The sequence below is a fragment of the Hevea brasiliensis genome, chromosome 15, assembly GCF_030052815.1.
Source record: "Hevea brasiliensis isolate MT/VB/25A 57/8 chromosome 15, ASM3005281v1, whole genome shotgun sequence".
In the NCBI taxonomy this organism is placed as follows: Eukaryota; Viridiplantae; Streptophyta; class Magnoliopsida; order Malpighiales; family Euphorbiaceae; genus Hevea; species Hevea brasiliensis.
The window spans coordinates 73,085,724-73,108,449 of NC_079507.1; the positions used below are offsets into that span (position 1 = coordinate 73,085,724).

The 22,726-nt window shown below is 36.7% G+C and overlaps 3 protein-coding genes across 4 annotated transcripts; 2 read left to right on the top strand and 1 right to left on the bottom strand.

Moving 5' to 3' along the window:
• Positions 1–428: 428 nt before the first annotated feature.
• On the bottom strand, positions 429–4,134 carry LOC110671080 (heat shock 70 kDa protein 8). 2 transcript variants are annotated; one of them, XM_021833457.2, is made up of 2 exons: positions 3,943–4,134; positions 429–2,342 (listed from the first exon to the last, which is right to left on the bottom strand). In XM_021833457.2, the coding sequence occupies exon 2, from the start codon at positions 2,338–2,340 to the stop codon at positions 622–624; it is 1,719 nt and encodes a 572-aa protein (XP_021689149.2). In that variant the 5' UTR covers positions 2,341–2,342; positions 3,943–4,134; the 3' UTR covers positions 429–621. The 2 variants fall into 2 exon arrangements, with proteins under 2 accessions (XP_021689149.2, XP_021689150.2); XM_021833458.2 differs by having other exon boundaries at positions 429–2,386.
• Positions 4,135–10,054: 5,920 nt separating this feature from the next.
• Positions 10,055–13,202, top strand: LOC110671061 (amine oxidase [copper-containing] alpha 2, peroxisomal). Its single transcript, XM_058136444.1, has 5 exons — positions 10,055–10,925; positions 11,085–11,469; positions 11,545–11,656; positions 11,750–12,290; positions 12,864–13,202. Exons 1-5 carry the CDS (start codon positions 10,108–10,110, stop codon positions 13,066–13,068), a joined length of 2,061 nt encoding a protein of 686 aa, XP_057992427.1. The 5' UTR covers positions 10,055–10,107; the 3' UTR covers positions 13,069–13,202.
• A 317-nt stretch (positions 13,203–13,519) lies between these two features.
• LOC110671084 (primary amine oxidase 1) lies at positions 13,520–17,783 on the top strand. Its single transcript, XM_021833463.2, has 4 exons — positions 13,520–14,803; positions 14,894–15,007; positions 16,743–17,287; positions 17,371–17,783. The coding sequence occupies exons 1-4, from the start codon at positions 13,682–13,684 to the stop codon at positions 17,531–17,533; spliced, it is 1,944 nt and encodes a 647-aa protein (XP_021689155.2). The 5' UTR covers positions 13,520–13,681; the 3' UTR covers positions 17,534–17,783.
• The last annotated feature ends 4,943 nt before the right edge of the window (positions 17,784–22,726 follow it).

Consider the following 22,726-nt stretch of genomic DNA (forward strand, 5'->3'; position numbering starts at 1 on the left):
TTAAGGTAGTAAAGAGAGGGAAAAGAAGAGTGAATCCTAGATGATTGTTACTAACAGGGCTATGAGCTTCTGTTCTCAGAAAAATGATTTTAAATTATTAGCGAATATCATTGTAGATGGATTCCAAATGAAAAATCAACAAGCTAAAGTTTGCAGTTTGAATTTTTGCCACTTTTCGAGGTAGGAATCAAAGAAACTTCTGTCCAGAAAACATCAGCCTTTGTTGACCCGTCTCACTGAAGGCTTGCCATCTTTCAGGTAGTCATAGTTTTCTTGCCAAGTATGAGAAAATCAATGTAAGATTCTGAAAGGAAAGAAATAAAGGCGTAATTATCAACTAATTCCCCTTAACAGAATGTTGAAGACAGCAAATCACTAAAATACAAATTTTCATCATCACTGGTACGCAATCAAAGGAAGGGAGAACATAACTAACATCCCAACCAACTAGATTTCTCGTAAAATTTTGAATAACACTTAAAATAGAGCATGAACGAACATTATATCAAAGTTAAGATAACAAGTTTTATTTCCTCACACATTTTTGGAAATATGTAAACATAATATCATTCTTATAAGCTGTTCATCTTCCTAGATTTTCTTCTCTGATCACCATCATAATTAAACCTTCTTGTGCACGGTAACTAGGTCTAGTGTAGACCCATAAGCCCTATGCAACGCTTCAGCGCACCAACCATGTCCATCGTCAACTGTAGGCATCCTTACTTCCATAAAAGGTGCCACTGGAAGTTCAGTCCCTGGCATCGTCACTCCAGCAAAAACTCGCAGCACATTCGCGGCATCAATGTCCATGCACACATTTATCTCCGGAACTCCTTTGGGTGCTGGGGGAATTCCAACAATCTTGAAATAGCCCAGTAAATGATTTTCTTCTACTGTTTTTCCTTCGCCTTCATAAACAAGGATAAGTGCTCCTGTTTGGTTATCATGAGTGGTTGTAAAGGACAGCTCTTTCCTTGCAGGCATTGTCATATTTCGAGGTATTATAGGAACAAAGTTGTTTCTATCAGCTCTTATCCCAATGCCTAAAGGAGTAGCTTGGATTGTTAATAGATCCAAACTTCCAAAAGGATCACTGATTCCAGAAGCCACTGCTCCTTCAAGAGCTGCCCCACAGACGGCAGCTTCCAATGGGTTCATTTCTTTGTAGAGTTCCTCTGCTCTACATATATCCTTGACAATATTTCTTATTTTTGGGATGTATGAGCATCCCCCTACAAGTATTACATCAGTCAAATCCTCTATGTCTACTTTTGAGTCTTGTAAGCACTGCTTTATGAGGTTCTCACACTTTTCAAACACCTTATGGTTCACTTCCTCAAATTCCTCCCGAGTAATTATGTTGCATAACTTTTTCCCATTTCCCAAATCCACATCAACCTGAACACTGTTCTGGGAAGAAAGCCCGTGGATTGCATCTTGGGTTGCAACTCGAAGCAATCCCATCAATTTGATCTCATTGATGCCATGGCTCAAGAAAAGGCTTTCTGATTTTGGCAATAGATGCTGCATCATATTCTGTAGGATGTCTTCGCCTCCAATAGCAGCTCCTGCCAAGGCTTTAATCTGCGAAACCCCTCCAGCAGTAGCACTCAAAGCTACATCACAATATCCAGCACCCATATTGAAGATGAGGGCGTTCTTCTCACTTCCACTTCCCATATTCTCATGCACAGTCTGTTGCTGCTGCTGTGCATATAACAATGCCACAGCTGTTGGCTCAGGCATCAGCCTGAGGACATGAAGACCAGCCATGGCGCAAGCTCGTTCAATCCGGGTCAGTTGGAACCTACTAAATGACACTGGAATGGTAAGAACAACATTTCTTATAGGCCGCTTCAGCTGAACTTCAGCCATGGCTCGTAATTCCACCAGAAATATTGCAAGAACTTCTTCAGGAGTGGTGGATCTCCAAGCATTGTTTACCAAGGCTGCAATAAATGGGCGGACACCAATATCCAAAGTCTGTACCAAAAATGGAAGTCTTTTGCTTGCCTGAACAACTGGATCAGTGTCAACCCTGCCAATTAGGCGTTTCATATTGAAGATTGCAGCTCCAGAAAACATTTCGAGCTCATGGGACGGTTGGTTACTGACTCCTCCTGAAGGAGTATCTTCCTTGAAAGAGACATATGATAGCATCAACTTTTGGTTTCTAGTATTTTTAAGGAGTTCTACCTGGGAGCCATTCCAGACTGCTATACTGCACTGTGATGTGCCAATGTCAATTCCAATCGCAATTTCAGGAAAAGCAGAAGAAGATTTCTCCTCTCCGATGGTTTCACTATCAGATACCACAATGTACTGCTGTTCGGCCATTTCTACACTTTGACAAATTTTATGGCAATGATAAATTTATACGACACTTCATAATAAAAGAAAAACAAATCACGCCCATAAGTTATGAAAATCAATAAAGGAAAGCATGAAAGGCAGAACTGCAGTTGGGACCTTGACTCCAGATTCTCAGAATTAAATAAATTAATACTGGTAGGAGAAAATTTGTACACTTCTCTCTTCCTATCCTCCTGTTTTTTGACATTAGGAGAGACAGGACACTCTGTTTGCTTTCTTTTCTCAGCATCCTTCTCGTTCAACTATATTAAGAAAATATGAATGATAAGGTAAACTTGGAATGTTTCCCTCTCCAAGATTAAGCTCTAATGATGATAAGCGTGTACATGGGCACACAGTTTTGTCCCATACACCAAAATGCATTTAGGAATCAAGGAAACAACTTCCCACTGGCTATATATATATTTAGAACAGATTATGTTTGCCACAGAGCCTTTGGAAGATTTCCACTAAAAGATATCTAGACCAAGCTTACAAGAAAGCTCATAATAAAAAACAATAAGAAACTTTAAAGAAAGTGTGATTATCTTCAGCATATTTTGTCTGCAACTAGATCTCCAATGTCAAATTGCGACAAGAAATGTATCGCTATTGATTCTGTTCTCGTTATGCCACCAAATAGGCCAGATGTCTATTTGCCTAAGCCATCTGATGAATGTCGTATCCCTTTTCTTGGTTATAACACCACAACAGGCAATCATAGTGTTCCTATATATATTGAGAATATGACTAACAATCTACAAGGACATGAAGAACACGGTCCCCATTCATCAAATAACAGTAAAATTGGTTCACCTGGGTATTTCAACAAACACCTCTAAGGTTTTTCTAACCAAATCTATGGAGACATATCAAATGGTGAGACCCCTAACCAAACCATGTAAAGGGGTTAAATGAATACTAAATTATCTAGTAATTGCATTAGGCTTTCATGAAGCATGTGTAAATGGTTTCATGGTGAATTTACCATGAAACATTTAATAAGTATATATTTTAAAAGACACCGAATATCCCCTGCAGTCCTATAGTCTTTTGACAGACAACTCCCATAGGCTAGCCTCATTTTTTTTTTATATATTTCTAAATAAAAATTCATTCTTTAGTATGTGTGCTTTTGTATAGCTATATCTATAATCTATCGACTCAGAGAAACAAATCAATTAAATAACCTTCCAGAACTAACTCTAAAAAAGCTTAACGTACGTTATATGTGAAGCCATCAATATTCAAATATTGATACAGTTATCCGTATCAAAGATTTTGCTAAACGGAAACAGTGTGGCGGAATAAAAGAATTTCACCAACTGAAAAGAACGTAAATATGCTTGAGAAGAAGCCATCCTTTCCACGATAAACAAGAAGAACAACAACAACCCAAATTCAGAGATGCTCATTTACTTCAGTAGCAGTTATTAACTTAATTTGATTAAAGAAACAAGTAAGAAAACGAGAAGCAAGGATCACTACTTCATGGCATGTCCAAAATATAATTGCAATAAAAGAAACAAGAAAGAAGCGTGTAACTAAAATTAAGCCCATATATAAAGATGAGAAAGAGCTACGAACCTGATATGAAAATGCAAAATGTGGAAGGAGAGATGGAAAGTTGCTAATGAGAAGGTGGTAGTGGTAAAGATAGAGAGAAAGACAGTTAGAGGCTTCGAGAGAGATTGCGTTGATGAGAGCGAGACCTGCAATGAACTAACACAGAGCTGTCTCTCAAGTTCTAGAGCTTCCTAGACCGAGCGAGCGCTTTTCAGAAATTTTCATTTTTTATATATAAAAAAAAAAATCAATATTATTAGATTGCATTTGGGTTGCTGGGCCTGGACTTTGCGTATAACTGTGGCTTCAGCTTGAGCTTTGATTTTACAGCGGACCTCTGAAAAAAACAAGGGTATGCTGCTCATTTTTTGACCCAAAAATTGCCCACTTAATTGGTGCTATTTTCCCCCCTTAATACAATATCCTCAGCTAATTTTTTAATTTCAATTGAATGGATGCATTGTAAATAAATATAAATTTTAATAATATTTAAAATTAAATATTTATATTAAAATTTTATGTAAAATTAATTAATATATAATTAAAATAATATATATTTAAATTTTAATATAAATATTTGATATAATAGTTGTTATGCTCATTATTATAAAAGATTAAATTTATTGTTGTCACACCACCTTTAATAAAAAGTACATTGAACTTATATAAAAATTAAAGAATATAAATAAATGTGTTATTTTTTGTGGCTTGAAATTTTGGATATGTTTTCATGGGCGCGAATTGTGACTCAACCCAAAAGTTTCGCGCTGTGATCCGATTGGGATAAAAAGTGAGATCTGTGGTGGTGGCGGAGAGCACGGACTGATAGAGTTGTGAGATATTCGGGAAACACACTGGGGTTAGGGTTTGAGAGTTCTGATTGATTGTATCTTGCTCTTTTCATCATAGTGGAACTTTTTCTCTTATTTTGCCCATAGACGTAAACCTTACCGTTAAACCACGTTAAATCCTGTATTATTCTTCTTTTATTTTTAATACTGTGTGATTGTGCGATTTGTATGTGTGCCTTAGATTTGCATACTTGTTATAAGAAACTGGTGTCAGAGCTTTATGCTTAAAACCTAGGGTTCACAGATGGCGTCGTCTTCAATGAAGTATAAGATGGAGAAGTTTGATGGTGGATTGAGTTTCAGTCTGTGGAAGATTACAATTAAATCTTTCTTGATCCTACAAGGTCTATGGAAGATAATCGAGGATAACTTTCCCGAAGGTATCCAAGAGGCGGAGAAGGCCGATCTAAAGGAGAGAGCCTTGAGTGGGATTTTTATGAGCGTAACTGATAATGTCCTACGCGAGATTGCTGATGAAAGCTCAGCATCTGTGGCATGGAAGAAATTAGAGGAGTTATACTCTGCTAAATCGCTGATCAACCTCCTGTATCTGAAAAAAAGACTGTACAATATGAGAATGAGCGAAGGTACGCCCATTAAAGAACATTTGGATGAATTCAATTCAATTATTATGGATCTGAAGAATATTGATATTGAGATTGATAGTGAGGATCAGGCCCTTATTAAGTTATGTTCTTTGCCAACCTCCTATGAAACTTTTGTTGATACTTTGTTATATGGGAAAGACAGTATTTTACTAGACGATGTTAGTAATTCTCTAAAATCAAAGGAGTTGAAAAAAAAATTTCAGATAATAAAGAAAGATTTGAGGGGGAAGGTTTGGTGAGCAGGGGAAGAACACATTCAAGGGAGGGTTCTTCCAGTAGGAAGAAATCTAAGGCCAGAGCTAAGTCAAGAATGAAAAAGGCCAACTGTTTTGAGTGCAGTCCGTGAGTTTAGATCATGGACAAAATTCTTAGATTCTTAATACTGGTGCTACTTATAACATGTGTCCACACAGAAACTAGTTTGTCACTTACAAACAGATGAGAGACAAGGTGTTTCAGGGCAATGATCATGCATTATTTGTTGAAGGAATTGGTAAGGATGTTTGATGGCGTTGTCAGAACTATAGAGTGTTGGCATGTTCCAAGACTAAAGAGGAACCTGATTTCTCTTGGGACACTTGACTCTCATGGATTCAGATATCATGCAGAGAATGGAGTTCTCAAAGTGTGCAACGGCTTTATGGTACTCATGAAGAGTAGTTTGATTTCAGGATTGTATTTTCTTCAGGGTAGTACAACTTCAGGGGAAGCTGCAGTAGCATCCAGAAGTAATAATCAGAATTAGACTCAATTGTGGCATATGCGTCTTAGTCATATGAGTGAAACAGGATTATCTGTGTTAAGCAAGTGGGATTTGTTAGACGGGCAGAAAACAAAATTTATGGACTTTTGTGAGCATTGTGTGTTTGGCAAATAGACTAGGGTTAAGTTCGATAAAAAGGCAATACGCAAGACCAGAGGAACGGTGGATTATATCCACTCAAATCTATGGGGTCCTAACAGAATCCCTTTCAAGAGCGGTGCCAGGTACTTCATGACTTTGATAGATGATTACTCTCGGATGGTGTGGGTGTATTTTCAGAAAACAAAAGATGAGGCATTTTCAACCTTTGTAAAGTGGAAGACGATGATTGAGAAGCAGACAGAAAAGAAGGTCAAGCGTCTTAGAACTGATAACGAGTTTGAATTTTGCAATCGTGAGTTCGATGCATTCTACAGCAATGAAGGTATAGTGAGACATCGCACTTGTACAAGGACACCACAAGAGAATGGTATTGCAGAACGCATGAACAAAATGCTTTGTGACAAAGAACGAAGCATGCTCTCACATTCAGGATTAGGAAAGGATTTTTGGGCTGAAACAATTAATACAGCCTGTTTCTTGGTTAATAGATCTCCATTTACAGCTATTGAGTGCAAAACTCCTTTTGAGATTTGATCCAGTTCACCTACTGATTACTCTCAACTGAGAGTATTTGGTTGCCCTGCTTATGCTTATGTGAGAGATGGTAAGCTTGAGCCGAGGGCAAGAAAATGCATATTTCTAGGGTATGCATCTAGAGTGAAAGACTACAGGTTGTGGTGCAATAATACAAAGTCTCCAGGATTAATTATCAGCAGGGATGTGATATTTAATAAGTCTGCTTCATTGGATAGTTAGAGGGAAAAGTCAATAGTAGAATCAGATCACGGTGTCAGAGAATAGGTGGAGCTTGATATTGATACTTTAGCAGTTTAGTCCAGTGATTCAGAAGATGAGTTGTAAGATCCTGATCAACAAGAGGATGCACCTGAGCAACAGCAACAAAAACCATATAGCATTGTAACTGGTAGAGAGAGAAGACAGATTAGACCACCGCAGAGATATGCATATGCAGATCTAGTTGCATTTGCCTTATCAGTTACTGAGATAGTTGATGTGCATGAACCCAATAATTATAGAGAAGCTATTTCTTATTCAGATGCAGATCAGTGGGTTGGTGCTATGAGTGAAGAAATTAAATCTCTTCACAAGAATCAGACTTGGAAGCTTGTACATTGCCTAAGGGACAAAAAGTGGTAGGTTGCAAATGGGTGTTCAAGAAAAAGGAAGGCACTCCAAGGGTTGAAGCACCTTGATATAAGGCACGGTTAGTAACAAAAAAGCTTTACTCAGAGGGAGGGGATTGACTTTAATGAAGTATTTTCTCTAGTTGTGAAGCACAGTTCTATCAGAGTCTTACTTATTATGGTTGCTCTTCATGATATAGAGCTTGAGCAACTAGATGTGAAGATAGCATTTTTACATGGTGAGTTGGAGGAGCAAATTTATATGAGTCAGCCTGAGGGATTTCTCATTCCAGGTATGGAGAACCGTGTTTGCTTGCTTAAGAAATCTTTATATGGTCTGAAACAGTCTCCTAGGCAGTGGTACAAAAGATTTGACACATTCATAGTTTGTAATAGCTTTAATCATAGTTCATATGATAGTTGTGTGTATCATAAGAAGCTTTCAGATGATTCCTTTATTTATTTGCTATTGTATGTGGATGACATGCTTATCGCTGCTAAAAGCATGTCACAATTTAATATTCTAAAAAAGCAGTTGAGTGATGAGTTTGAGATGAAGGATTTGGGTGCTACAAAGAAGATACTGGGAATGGAAATTACCAGGGATAGAAGTGTTGGGAAGCTTTTCTTGTCTCAACAAGCCTATGTTTAGAAAGTGCTTAAGCATTTCAACATGAATAATACTAAGCCTGTGACTGTTCCGTTTACTGCCCATTTCAAGTTATCTGCAGATATGTCACCAAAAACAGATGAGGAGATGGAGCACATGTCTAGTGTTCCCTATTCGAGTGTTGTTGGTAACATCATTTATGCTATGGTATGCACCTGACCTGACATTTTATAAGCAGTTAGTGTTGTGAGTAGATACATGGCTTGTCCTGGGAAAGAGCATTGACAGGCAGTGAAATGGATTTTGAGGTATTTGACAGATATTAAAGATGTTGGTTTGACATTTGATAGGGCCAAGATGAGTGATTCAGTTGTTGCCTATGTGGATTCAAATTTTACAGGAGACTTAGACAAGAGGAGATCTTTGACAGGTTATTTGTTTACTCTTTCTGGAAGTACTATCAGTTGGAAGGCAATATTGCAAGCTACAGTTGTTTTATCTACCACAGAAGCTGAATATATGGCCTTAGCAGAGGCAGTAAAGAAAGTTTTATGGTTACAAGTTTTGGTGGGTGATCTTAGGTTGTACATAACAAGGCAACAGTGTTTTGTGACAACCAGAGTGTAATACATCTAACAAAGAATCAGATGTACCATGAGCGAACTAAGCACATTGATGTCAGATATCACTTCATTCAAGATATTATATCTCAGGGGACTGTAGTTGTGCAGAAAGTCTTTACACGTGATAATCCAGCAGATATGATGACCAAGGGAGTTCCAGTCAGCAAGTTTAGGCATTGCCTAGACTTGGTTGGTATTTGTAGTGCTCAGTAGTGCCATTGCGAGGGCATATGGCAAGACAAAGTGTTTTTGTGGTTATTTTGTTGATGATTGAGAGAATTCAAACCAATGGGAAGAATTGTTATTTTTTATGGCTTGAAATTTTGGATATTTTTTTCATGGGCCTGAATTGTGACCCGACCCGAAAATTTCGTTCTACAACCCGATTGGGATAAAAAGTGAGATCGGTGGTGGTGGCAGAGGGCCTGGGCCCAAAACTCACCATTGATCTCCTTTGGGGTGCAGGGGCAATGCCTCGCGGTATGGACCAGTATAAATATTATAATATTCTACCCTTTGCCGTAGAGTTGTGAGATATTTGGGAAACACACTGGAGTTAGGGTTTTAGAGTTCTGATTGATTGTATCTTGCTCTTTTCATCATAGTGTAACTTTTTCTCTTGTTTTGCCCGTGGACGTAGACCTCACGGTTGAACCACGTTAAATCCTATGTTATTCTTCTTCTATTTTCAATACTGTGTGATTGTACAATTTGTGTGTGTGCCTTAGATTTGCGTGCTTGTTATAAGAAAATGGAAGTAATATCAACTTTACATAATAAAAAGAGAGCCTAGTAATTTTTAAAACAAATATTTATACTAAGATTTGTACATCATCAATTAAAGTATACACATGACTGAAATAATATGTTCATGAATATCGGTATAAATATTTGATATAAAAATTGTTAGATCATTATGATAAAAAATCAATCTTATAGTAGCCGCCCCCTTAATAAAATTATGAATTTATTTTATTTCTTTATTATTTTGAACAAAAACTTGTTTTTAATTATATATATAAAAAAATTCATAGGAAAGAAATAATCTTTACTATTGTTTAATTAACCTCAAGATTTAAGGTATAATATGAAATGGAATTTATTGTCATATTGTAATCTAATTTTATATATTATTTAATCACAGTCTTATGTATTCAAATTCGATATTATATGTTACTTCAGTAGTAAAAGCTCGGATTTGTATCTTGAGATTCCAAGTTCATATCATATATTGCTTAATGTTGGTGAATATATGGGAAGAAAAAGCACATTTCATGCAGGAATACGGTTAGTGAAGGGTGAATAGTGTGGCCCTGCAAAACAGACAATAATGAGCGAAGAATCAGTGGTGTGGCCCTGCAAAACAGATGCTTTAGTCACAACAATCCAAAACACCAACCTTTTCCACATAAGACTTGGCATACGCAAGTGAGGATAAAGACCCACAAAGGGAAGAGACTAAGACCTTCATAAATCTTACGCCAATGACGAAAACCTTCCATTACTGTCCGGTTATCACGCCCATGTCTCCATTCTCCAAAACTCTCCTCTTCCTTCTCCTCTCCGCCCTCTCCATTATCCCCACTCACCAACGCCAGCATCCACATCCACTGGACCCATTAACCCCAGCTGAAATTACATGGGTTCAGGCTATTGTCCATTACTCATATCCCACCTCATCTCACACCATCACCTTTCATTACGTAGGCCTAGAAGAACCACCCAAACCCACTGTCCTTTCATGGTTAAGAAACCCTTTCAAGAAAAACCCACATCGCCAAGCTTTTGTAATTGCCAGAATAGACCAAACCACTCATGAAATCATCGTAGACTTGACATTCAATCAGATCATTTCTGATCAAGTCCATGATGGCTATGGCTACCCCTTGTTCACTTTCGAAGAGCTAAGCGCAGCCGTTGAATTGACGTTAAAATATGGACCCTTTATGGAATCAATTAACAAGAGAGGACTCAAGATTGAAGAGGTGGCGTGTGGGAGTTATGCCGCAGAGTGGTTTGGAGAGAAAGAAATGTCCAAAAGGATCGTCAGGGTGATGTGTTACTATTTAGATGGAACAGTTAATTTGTATATGAGGCCAATTGAGGGTATTTCCTTGATCGTTGACATCGAGCGTATGATGATCAGGGACTTTAGAGATAGATCAACGGTTCCAATCCCAAAGGCGGATGGAACTGATTACAGAGAATCGATGCAAACGCCGCCTCTTGGGCCAACGTTGAAGGGGACAACCGTGGTGCAACCTCATGGCCCAAATTTCGAGATCGAAGGACACAAGGTTAGGTAAGAGTGAGGGGCCACAGGATGACCTTTTAGTTCCAACAGATATACTCTGGGCCCATAACAGTATTTTTTTTTTCCCTTAATAATTTAAAAAATATTTATCTTTGTTGCTATAAACAATTTTAGAATATCATTTTTTTATATATGACCAAAAACCAGGTGGGCCAATTGGGATTTTCATTTAAGTTTCGATGCTAGAGCAGGTCCAGTTATATCATTGGCATCAATATTTGATGTTGAGAAGCAGAAGTATCGTGAAGTTCTATATAAAGGGTTTGTGTCAGAGCTGTTCGTGCCATATATGGACCTAAATAAAGAATGGTACTATAGGACATTTTTTGATGCTGGTGAGTATGGGTATGGTCTGTCTGCAATGCCACTGGAGCCACTTAGGGACTGCCCAGAAAATGCATATTTCATGGACGCTTATTTTGCTAGCCAAAATGGGATGCCTGTGCAAATGCCTAATATCTTTTGCATCTTTGAGAGGTATTCTGGGGATATCATGTGGCGTCACACTGAGACTATAATCCCGGGCAATGTGGTAGGTGATTTTTTTTTTTTTTTTTTTTTTAGTGCTGTTGCTTTGATTGAATGGGAGAGGATGTTCATCTATCAGGTACGGGAGGTTAGGCCAGAAGTGAGCTTGGTGGTGAGGATGGTTTCAACTGTGGGCAACTATGACTACATAAATGATTGGGAATTTAAGCAGAGTGGTTCTATCAAAGTCACTGTAGGTAGATCATTTCTATTGCTCAATTAACCCCCTCCCTCGAAAAAAAAAAAAAGAACTGGATTCTTATACATCATAATTTTTTTTTAACAGGTTGGACTGACTGGTATGCTACAAGTAAGAGGATCAATATACACCCACAAAGACCAAATAAAGGAGGAAGTGTATGGCACACTATTAGCAGAAAATACCTTGGGTCCTCATCATGATCACTTCCTTACTTACCACCTTGATGTTGATGTGGATGGGTACGCAAATTCATTTGTCAAATCCAAGATGCAAATGACACTAGTGAATGATGACAAGTTGCCTAGGAAAAGTTACTGGAGGGTTGTTAGTGAAACAGCTAAAACAGAGTTCGATGCAAGGATTAAGCTCGGCTTGGAGCAAGCTGATCTATCAGTAGTTAATCCCAACAAGAGGACCCGTACGGGGAATTTCATTGGTTACCGCCTGATCCCTGGATCAATCACAAGTCCCCTCTTATCAGAGGATGATTACGAGCAGATTCGGGCAGCCTTCACTAACTATAATGTGTGGGTTACACCATATAACAAGTCCGAAAAGTGGGCAGGGGGACTATTTGTTGATCAGAGCCGAGGGGATGATACCCTAGCTACATGGAGCCTCAGGTACTAATTCGATTAAAATAATCTCTATTAACATGAACATAAACATATTTTTATTAAAAATGGTTAGAAATTAAAGAATCCATGGAAGTGTCCATTTCATGCATAATTCCATGCTCCATGACTTTTGAACTTGTCTTAACATAATCAAATTCAATGGAACGACCTCGGAGAAAGAAACTTTGCATACCAAGAACATCAATGAAAGAGCTACCATGATAGTGCTCTATATAAGAACATTTTTACTTTGATAAGAACAAAGCCTAGAATAACCAGTTTTTCTACCTTTCCTCTCGGCCAGTTTAAATTTTCATCCAAATTGCAACCTTAGCAAAAATTAACCTGAAGCGCAACTTGCATGCAGTTATGCGTGTGTTGGCCACCTAGGCCATTTCATGCTCGCGTAAACATAGCAACATGGGGAAGGGGAAGTTATTCCCCACATCCACTGCTAACTGCTCTTGTGGCAGGGGATCATTTGGTTCTTGAGCCAACGGCCTGGGTCGACTATGGACTCACCCCACTTTCTTCAAAAATAATTGTTGGGTTAATTCTAATAATTGATTGCTAACACAGGAATAGGATGATAGAAAATAAGGACATTGTGCTATGGTACACGGTGGGTTTTCATCACATTCCAAGTCAAGAAGATTTTCCAGTAATGCCAACATTAAGCAGTGGATTTGAGCTCCGGCCAACTAATTTTTTTGAGAGCAATCCGGTGCTTAAAGTCAAACCACCTCAGCCTATGCACCGGCTAAACTGCTCTGCGCATAAATAATGGTTTTAAAATAGTGGATTTTGCTTAAAGTGCACCCAAGATTGTCTGTAATGGCTTTTCTTCCTTCTTATCTTGTACTCTATTCCTACATTTGTAGGACTGCATAAATTGGAAGTGTTGATCACTCTTGGGCATTTTGAAATCTTGAGAGATGCTTGAACTAATGAAATTGAAACTCAAAAGTAATTTATAAGCTTCATTTATTAATTTGATAAACGACAGCTTGATTCTACTCCAATCTTGTTTTAGTGTCAGCTCCGCAACTAATTTGAAACTTGAAGGATGCGGCTTGCTCGCAATGAACACAAGATTTTAATGGAAAGCCAGTTAGTGTCATAAAGTTTTTCAGTTCCACGTTTTTCAGTTCCACAGTTTAAAGGCAAAGTAAGTCAAATTATTCTTGCTTCCATTGCACGTAAAGGTGCAAGGAAAGGACTTTGTGTAATATGCAAACCTAAATGTCCATTCCCTGCTTAGCAAGAAAGTTTGACAGATTGTAAACCTTGTGCAGTCATCAAGTGGGCAAGTAGGTACAATAAATTAGGATATGCCTCTTTTTATGTAGTGCTAATGAGTGTTTCACTTCATAACCCATCTTTAGACAGCAGCATCCATGGCTATTCCCTTGCTTTTTCTAGTTTTTGTCATGAAATCCTGCTTTGTAGCCAGCCTTTATCACCCCCTAGACCCTCTCAGTCCAGATGAAATCAACCAAGTAAGGCTCATTGTTCAAGAGTCAAGGCTTGGACATTTTCCTAATCTAACATTCCATTTTGCTGATGTTGAAGAACCCGACAAAGAAGATGTTCTCAAGTGTCTATCCTCATCTAAGCCAAATAAATTCATTCCTCGTCGATCCATGGTAGTTGTTCGAGCAAGGGGTGAGACTCATAAGCTGGTTCTGGACTTGGCCACAGGCTCCATCATATCAGACGATGTCTATACTGGTCATGGGTACCCTCCTCTCACTTTTAATGAGCTTTTCCAAGCTAGCAAACTGCCTTTGAAGTATCCAAAATTCATTCAATCCGTAACAAAAAGGGGCTTAAATTTATCCGAGGTTTCCTGCGTACCTTTCACTGTTGGTTGGTATGGCGAACACATTACAAAACGTGCAGTTAGAGTTGCATGCTTCTACAGAGGAGGATCGATTAATGTATTTGCAAGGCCTATTGAGGGAATTAGTATCCTAGTTGATGTTGATTCTATGCAGATTACTGCATACATTGACAGATTTAGAGCCCCTTTGCCTAAAGCTGAAGGTACTGATTTTCGCTCCAGGGCAAAGCCTAAATCTATCTTTTATAATGTATCAGATAGTGGGTTCAAGATTGATGGCCACAGGGTTAGATGGGCTAATTGGGATCTTCATATAGCATTTGATGCCCGGGCAGGAATAGTTATATCAACAGCCTCTATATTTGATGCAAAAATGAAGAAATTTCGTCCTGTCCTATATAGAGGTCATGTGTCTGAGACATTCGTTCCATATATGGATCCTACAAGTGAATGGTATTTTAGGACTTTTATGGACGTAGGCGAATTCGGATTTGGGAGAGCTGCTGACACCCTCCAGCCGCTGGTGGACTGTCCAGCCAATGCAGCTTATTTAGATGGATATGTGGTAGGAGCAGATGGACAAGCACAGAAGATGTCCAGTGTGATTTGCATTTTTGAGAGATATGGTGGTGATGTAGCAATGAGACACAAAGAAATTAATGTTCCTGGGAAAGTGGTAAGATGATCCAGTTATGTTTACAAAATGATTTCAATATGGACATATGTTTATATGTATGATTACATAATAGTTTGGCTGGTTTTGCAGATACAGACTGGAGAGCCAGAAATCAGCTTGGTGGTAAGAATGGTAGCTACAGTGGGAAACTACGATTATATTCTTGATTGGGAGTTCAAGAAAAGTGGTTCCATCAAAGTTGGAGTAAGCTTCTATATTCTGTTGTTTCAATCATTATAATAATTAAGTGCATATTTGATTTATTTATTTATTTTTAGATTTAACTTCAATTTAATTTCAAACTTGAAATATCATCATTTAAAAAGGCTTAATACCATTTTAAATCTCAAAGTAAATAGAAATTATTTCATATAATTAATTTTTTATAGAGAAATAATAAAATTAACATTAAAATTAGACTATTAGATTTTAATAATTTATTATAATAAAATCTACATGAGATATCAATACAATAGTTATATTCTAAAAACAAAGCAAATGTAGAAACTTTTAACAAGTTTATCTCAATTTTGTTATAATAAAATATGCAAAATTAAATAATAAGTCTTTTTTATACTTTCTGTATACACTCAACTAATTTAATAAATGATATATTAGCTAAAATCATGATAAATTTCTCACATAAATGTGTGTTCATATATATATATATTTTTTATTAATTGAGTGTACAAACTTCGGTGAAGTTAAGAATTTCACTCATTTTTCCAAAAATTATCATTTCACCCGATTCTAATAGGCCTTTCCAATTAGCTTCCTCACTCTCACTCTTAACGTCTGCAGATTTTCTCTGCTTTCTCTCTCACTATCAATGTAGCGTTTAGCAGCTTCTCATCCCCCAATCTATAGACTGCGACAAGGAGCTCTCCCTTTCCCTGTCTTCTTCTCCAACGAATTTTCTTGTCAACTTGTTGATTGACGAAAAGAGGAAGATTAAAAACTTGGATGTTTTAAGGTTTTGAAGGGGAGCTAGATTTTATTTTTTTTATTATTATTATTTTAGTTTCAGAGTTAAAAAAAAAAAAAAAAATGGCTTCATTGCTTACAGAGAGAAGCCTGCCACCATTTTTTTCTTACCGTTATTGATCCTTTTGAGTTCCTTCATTGCCTCCCAAGCTCGATTTCACCTCCAGCTATCCAAATATTCATTCAAATCACAAAGGATAGAGAGGGAGAGGAAAGCACCCGAATTTGTCCATTTCTTCTCTCCCTCCTGTCGTTGATGGAGCTTCCAAGAGCCCTTCTCCATTGCCACACGACTCAGTATAGTAGCCTCCCCTTTGCTGTAAATAAATTCCAGGCGGTAAACAATTTACAATTTTTTTGGTCTATTTTTGGTTTGTCTTCTCTGTTTAGTTACAAAGAAAATCCTAACTGTTAATTGTTTGGATTCCCAAAATTGAAGCTCAAGGAAAAGGAGTGAAGAAGAAAGCTGCCATTGAACATAATGTTCTGTAACCGTTAAATATTTTAATACCTATCAGGTAAAAATTAACTTTTGATGCTCATCTATTTATATAGTAATTTATAATAAAATTATTAACTAAAAATAGCTATCAGTGGTTTATCTTTTTAATTTTAATTAAAATATTCTCTTAATTTAAAAAGTTAAGATGAATAATTTTTTATTAATTATTTTTTTAATATTATAATAAATATTAATATAAATATTATATTATTTTAAATAATATAAGTAAAAGAGGATCGCTATTTTACATACGACACAAATCAATCTCTTCTTGTATGTCATTATACATTATTAACCTTCTTAATTTTTAATTGAGAAATGGGTGAGATGCGTTTAAATTCGAGATTTTTTTTTTGTTTTATGATATTAAGTATTTTTTTATTTTTTTTAAGCTCAATATAACAATTAATATATATATGGGTGAATTGATATATTTTGCCGGTGCATTTATAGGTGGCTCTAACAGGTATATTGGAGATGAAGGCCACGTCATACATAAATAACGATCAAATAAATATAAATGTATACGGTACCTTAATAACAGAGAACGCCGTCGCCGTCAACCACGATCACTTTCTCACGTACTACCTTGATCTCGATGTTGACGGCAACCATAACTCATTCGTCAAAGCCAAACAACTAACAGCAAAACTACCACCCTTTAACGCCCAATCACCAAGAAAGAGTTATTGGACGGTTGTTAGAGAAACAGTCAAAACTGAAGCTGAGGCTAGGATACACCTTGGTTTGAAGCCAACTGAGCTACTGATTGTGAATTCAGATAAGAAGACCCGACTCGGAAATCAAGTGGGTTACCGGTTAATTTCTGGACAACCTGTTAATTCTCTTCTCTCTACTGATGATTATCCCCAAATTAGGGCTGCTTATACGAAATACCAAGTGTGGGTGACTCCCTATAACAAATCCGAGAGATGGGCCGGTGGCTTTTACGCCGACCGGAGCCATGGAGATGATGGCTTAGCGGTGTGGAGCCACAGGTAATATAGGCAGTTATTTGATATTTCATCAATTAAAGTGTAAAGAAAAAAAAAAGTTTTATATTGATTTGTGTAATCTGCAGGAATAGAGTAATTGAGAACAGAGATATAGTTGTATGGTACACTGTAGGGTTCCACCACAGTCCATGCCAAGAAGATTTCCCAATGATGCCCACACTTCATGATGGATTTGAGCTTCGACCTGCGAATTTTTTCGAAAGTAACCCATTGCTTGAGCAAGATTAACTGATCACAAATTCAACATCTACGATACAGGCAAGAACATGCTAACTATGGAATTGTTTGTCAGTATTCAATAGGTGAATTTCTTTCCAATGACATGCTTGTACAAAAACTTATGTTGCCAGTGGATGAAACATGATCTGCAGAAATTGATGAATATTTAATAATGATATTGTGCTTGATCGTAATTAAACTTTATCATTCTCCCCTGCCCCAGAGAAAAAAAAAATCATTGCTAAATTTGCTATCTCAATTCTCATTCATTTCAATGTTATTATGTTCCCTGATGAACCGCAATGGGATACAAATTGCAGATCAGAAAAGAAACTTGAATAGTGAGCCAATCCCTACTTGTGGATTTTATGAACTCTGAATGCATTGACATTGAATTGAACCAGAAATGCAAACTTTCGTTAATAAATTCAGAGAACATAAAAATAGCTCATTCCCTCGCTACCAACTTGATAGATTATATTTATTTCGTAGTTAACAGAAAGTGTTATAGCCAGTCGGTCAATGATTCAATATTTCAATGTAATACAGGATTTAGAAGTTTAAACATGGACTTCCCCCTCTCCATTCCCTTGAATCAAAGAGAGAAAGAGATGGAATTTAATTCTAATCCTGTACTGTTTTTGCAGATGGAATTATATAGATATGCTAGGCTGCAATAGATTCCTATCTTGTATTTCTCATGTAATCTTTGATAAGTTTTCATTAATATTCTTATGGCTAGTAAAACAAAATGTTGGTTACCACCTAAATTTGGAGTATATCATTACATTACTCCTGACTTTCGAACTTCTGTGAGATGCTTGAAAGAATGAAGTTTCGCTATGTATTCTCTCCTTTTGGTTCCACATTTAGTGTCCTCACATTCTTCATTTTGGATTTTAAAAGCGGGGGAAGACAATTATTTATTCTTGCTTCCAGAGCAAGAAATGGACTTTCTTATAAAATATAAATTAATCTTTGCATCCCCGTTTAGAATGGATGATTTAAATATTAATGTAAACAAAATGTGGCACTGAAACAAATGTTGTCCCCACCTTTTATGATAATAGTTTTTAAATGCCTTGTCAATTATATAGTGCTAAATAGTTAGTTTCCGGATCTGTCAATTCATCACCCAATCTTCTGCTAGAGAAGCATAAGCTTGTTGTGGACTTGGCCACAAGCTCCATCATATCAGAATAAACTGTCTTTTAAATATTCCAAATTCGTGGACTTGGGGCGACGTGCAGGCACAAAAATTATCTAACGCCATTTGTATTTTTGTGAGATATAGTGGCGACGGAGCATTGTTACACAGAAATTAATGTTCCTGGAACATTGGCAGGACAATCCAACAGTATTTAAATTGGTCTAGAAATTCCAGTTTGCAAATTCCTTGGTGAAAAATTTGGCTGTTTTCCAGATACAAAGTGGTGAGACGCAGATCAGCTTGGTGGTGAGGATCTGGCCACCGTGGGAAACTATGATCATGTTATTGATGAGGGCTAGTCCTTCTGGGCTTAGGATCCAATGGGTGCTGCCCAGTCCCATAGCTTGAGATGGGATTTTGATTAGAACCGACCCTGACCCGGTCCAACTAATATTGAGAATTTATTTTACCAACATTAAATTGAACATTTTTTTTAGGGGTACAGATGATTTAATTTATTAAATATTTAAAACCTGTCGATTTTTTCTTTAGTAAGATTTTTTGTTTCAATAGGTAGAATATACACTAATTAGTAACAGGAATAAAATGCTATTAAAATTATGATAATTTTTCCTTGATTCATGGTATGATAAAATTTAAGAACTTGAAAATTAAAATTCATTTAGTGATAAAAAAAACCTTTTAATAATATAACATCATTTTCAATTTTTTATAAATTTTTCAAAATTTTAAATATTAATTATATCCAATGATCGAAATTGAAATTATGATTTATATTGATAGTTGACTAATTAAAATGACAAATATATATTTATTATTTTAAGTGCTCAAATATTAGCTTTATGATTTAAAAAATATTTTAATTGTAATCATATTGATTCATAATTTAAAAAAAAATCATATTTTTGCATGGCTCAAAATGGAATCTTTCCATCTCTCAGGATCAAGCTCATTATCGTAACATTTAAGAAATAAAAATTAAGAAATCTAAATGGATTAATTTTCTGTAGATCATAAAACAGATATAAAGAGATATCCTAATAAATTTAAAAAAAAAAAAATTAAGGAATCTCTTCCTTTGAGCAAACACTCTCACTCAAAAGTACATTTATGATTTATCTATATATATAAAGCAAGCTAAACATTTTCAAAAATTTTTCATGTGATATTCTAAAAAGAGAGCTTACTATGTGGCGTTCTAAGTAACAATATATATGAAATATAATTAATTTAATTTTATTAAGTTTTCTCTATTTTTTATTAATTAGCTATTTAATTATTTTAAAATATTATCACGATCCGATTTTCTGAGTTGGGCTAGTATTAGGACTTTGGTCAATATAAGGCCCCTAAAACTTATAGTAATCCATTCATAAAACTCATTAAGATAACCCAATTTCAAGAAAATAAATGAACAGAGTCTGATCATAAATTCGACTATTTAACGGGGAGCATTAACTTACCCAACCAGTAAATAAATAATATTAATAATATGAGAAGCTCAGTTCATCCCCACAATCTTCAAATCACATATATCAATATTTGAGAGCTCAGCTCCCCCATCATCAATAATAAATATCTTATACATCCATGTAATCTCACATAATTAATTTTACAACTTTAGAACTAAGTTATTACAACCCAATTAAAAATATAACTATTGATTCGTGTGGAATTCTGGATTTAAATAAAAGAAAATAAAAGCAAATCAAAATATTTTTTGTTTAAATCTTTGGGGAAAGAAAGTAGGTTAATCACAAATAAAATCACTTGTCACCTGAGAAAAAAAAAGTTGAACAGGAGTAAGCATTCGGTTCAGAGAGTAAGATATTAATTTTAAATATAATTTCTATAACTATCTAAAACTAATGCATTCCTATGTATGAAATGCAACACGTTCACATAGTTCAAATAATTTAATCAATATTCGCACAAAGAGATTGTCACGACCCAACCTATGGGCCGGACCGGCACTAGGACCTGGGCCAGCCTAAAGCCCCCGAGGCCCGTAGTAAGCCTAACTGTTCATTAACCCAACTCTAAGGCTCATTTGGGCCCAATTTCAAGAAACTAACCGGACAGAGTCCGGCCATAAAGTGGACCTTTCAACGGGGAGTTTTTGACTCATCCGACCTGTAAACAAAATATATCATCAATTGGGGAGCTCAGCTCACCCTCCACATACTCATATCAGCATAAAAATAAATGGGAGCTCAGCTCTCTCATCCAATCCATCAAACATGCATATAATTTTACAGGTCCACATGACAATTTATATTACATACCCGAATCATTTAAATATTTCTAATACATGCGAAAATTCTAGGAGTAAATAAAATTACAAAACTATTGATAAACAACCTGCGAAGGAGAAAAGCAGGTTAACCACAATAAAATCCTCCTGTAGCCTGAGAAAAAATATTGAACAGGAGTGAGCGTTCGACTCAGAGAGTAAAATATCAATTTTAACCATAATCTCTATAACTATTTAGAACTAATGCAACCTGTGGAGTGAAATGCAACAGCAACCATATTTTCACATCATAACAACAAAAAGGTAATTTGAAGCACTCACGCACCCTGTAACATCAATCATAATATATGGGAGCTGATCCCCTATACAGCTCTCTTAAATCCAACCTGGTGCCAGCGAAGAACTCAGCTCGGACTTCCACTTAATAACCAAATCGGGGTCCCAGCGAAGAACTCAAGCCGTGTCTACCCCGAAGGACCGGGTCCCAGCGAAGATCTCAAGCCGTGTCTACCCCTCCTATCCATAGTCCACACCACATCACACGCACGCCAATGCACGCACACTGCTCCAAATTATCATAACAACATCCATGGCACGCTAACAGTTATGAATGCAACCTAAATCGTGCCTAGAGTTTAACTACATAAATATTTGCATATAAGTGATGCATGGGCATGCTTGAACATATAATAATATCGAAATTATAATTAAAATTAATATTTTACTCACAGACTTGACGGCAATCACTGTGGCGGCTGGGCGGAGGAAGAAGGCTGTCCCGGCTCACCTGACAATTATATTACAATTATTTAATACAAATGACCCAATACAAATCAAGAAAAGACCCAATACGTCCTAAGTCGTGCCGAAAATCCGGCAGAGTCTCCCCTATACCTAGGACCTACCCAACCTGCAAAAGGGCTCAAAACACACTTCTATATCCACAATCCATATATCCACAACTCAATCACATCACACAGCCCCTCCTGGGCCCATCAAATCAATCATTCATCACAATATGTAAAATTTCAATTTAGTCCTTATAATTAATCATTTTTGCAAAAACTGCTCAAATAAGCTCTAAAAATTATAAAACTCTGCCCCGCGGTCCTTAGAAATATTACTAAGCTATTGCAAAAAGAATCGTAATTTTCTAAGCTACCACAAATATTTTATGGATTTTTAATCCTATTTAAGCACTAGAAAATTACGAAAAAGCAAGGTTCGGGTTTACCTTTGCCGATTCCGACTTCGGGAACGCGCTCGGGATGCCTGACAATAGTGGGGTAGCCAAAACCTCGATCCAATTCGGAGACTTTTCCGGTAGCTGGTTTGTCTGGCCGGAAATTCACAGATTCGGACAACTGTCGAATTTTCGTGAATTGAGGATACCTACACAAAGCCCAATAATAATATATAAAAAATCAGGGGTGTTACATTCTTCCCCTTACGTAAAAATTCGTCCCTCGAATTTTACACAAGGCGTAATAAAGTACATGATTACACATTGAATGGATAAGGGTACTTACTACGCATGTCCCGCTCGACTCCTGTGTGCACTCTTCCACCGATCGGCTCCTCCACAAAACCTTAACCATAGGGATCTGCTTTGATCTTAGCTGTCTCACTTGGTAGTCCACTATGGCTACAGTTGCTCCTCAAATGTCAAGTTCTCCTTTAGTTCTATTACATCCGATCAGAGTACATGAGAAGGATCGGGAATGTATTTCCTGAGCATAGAGATGTGAAACACGGGATGAACGTGAGAAAGGTTGGG

Excerpts from the sequence above, each read along its gene's own strand:
- LOC110671061 (XM_058136444.1), top strand. The coding sequence starts at position 10,108 with ATGACGAAAACCTTCCATTACTGTCCGGTTATCACGCCCATGTCTCCA. Across the intron at positions 11,470-11,544 it reads CTATAATCCCGGGCAATGTG|GTACGGGAGGTTAGGCCAGA; the intron begins GTAGGTGATTTT and ends TTCATCTATCAG. Across the intron at positions 12,291-12,863 it reads CTAGCTACATGGAGCCTCAG|GAATAGGATGATAGAAAATA; the intron begins GTACTAATTCGA and ends TTGCTAACACAG.
- LOC110671080 (XM_021833457.2), bottom strand. The coding sequence starts at position 2,340 with ATGGCCGAACAGCAGTACATTGTGGTATCTGATAGTGAAACCATCGGA.
- LOC110671084 (XM_021833463.2), top strand. The coding sequence starts at position 13,682 with ATGGCTATTCCCTTGCTTTTTCTAGTTTTTGTCATGAAATCCTGCTTT. Across the intron at positions 15,008-16,742 it reads GTGGTTCCATCAAAGTTGGA|GTGGCTCTAACAGGTATATT; the intron begins GTAAGCTTCTAT and ends GTGCATTTATAG. Across the intron at positions 17,288-17,370 it reads TTAGCGGTGTGGAGCCACAG|GAATAGAGTAATTGAGAACA; the intron begins GTAATATAGGCA and ends TGTAATCTGCAG.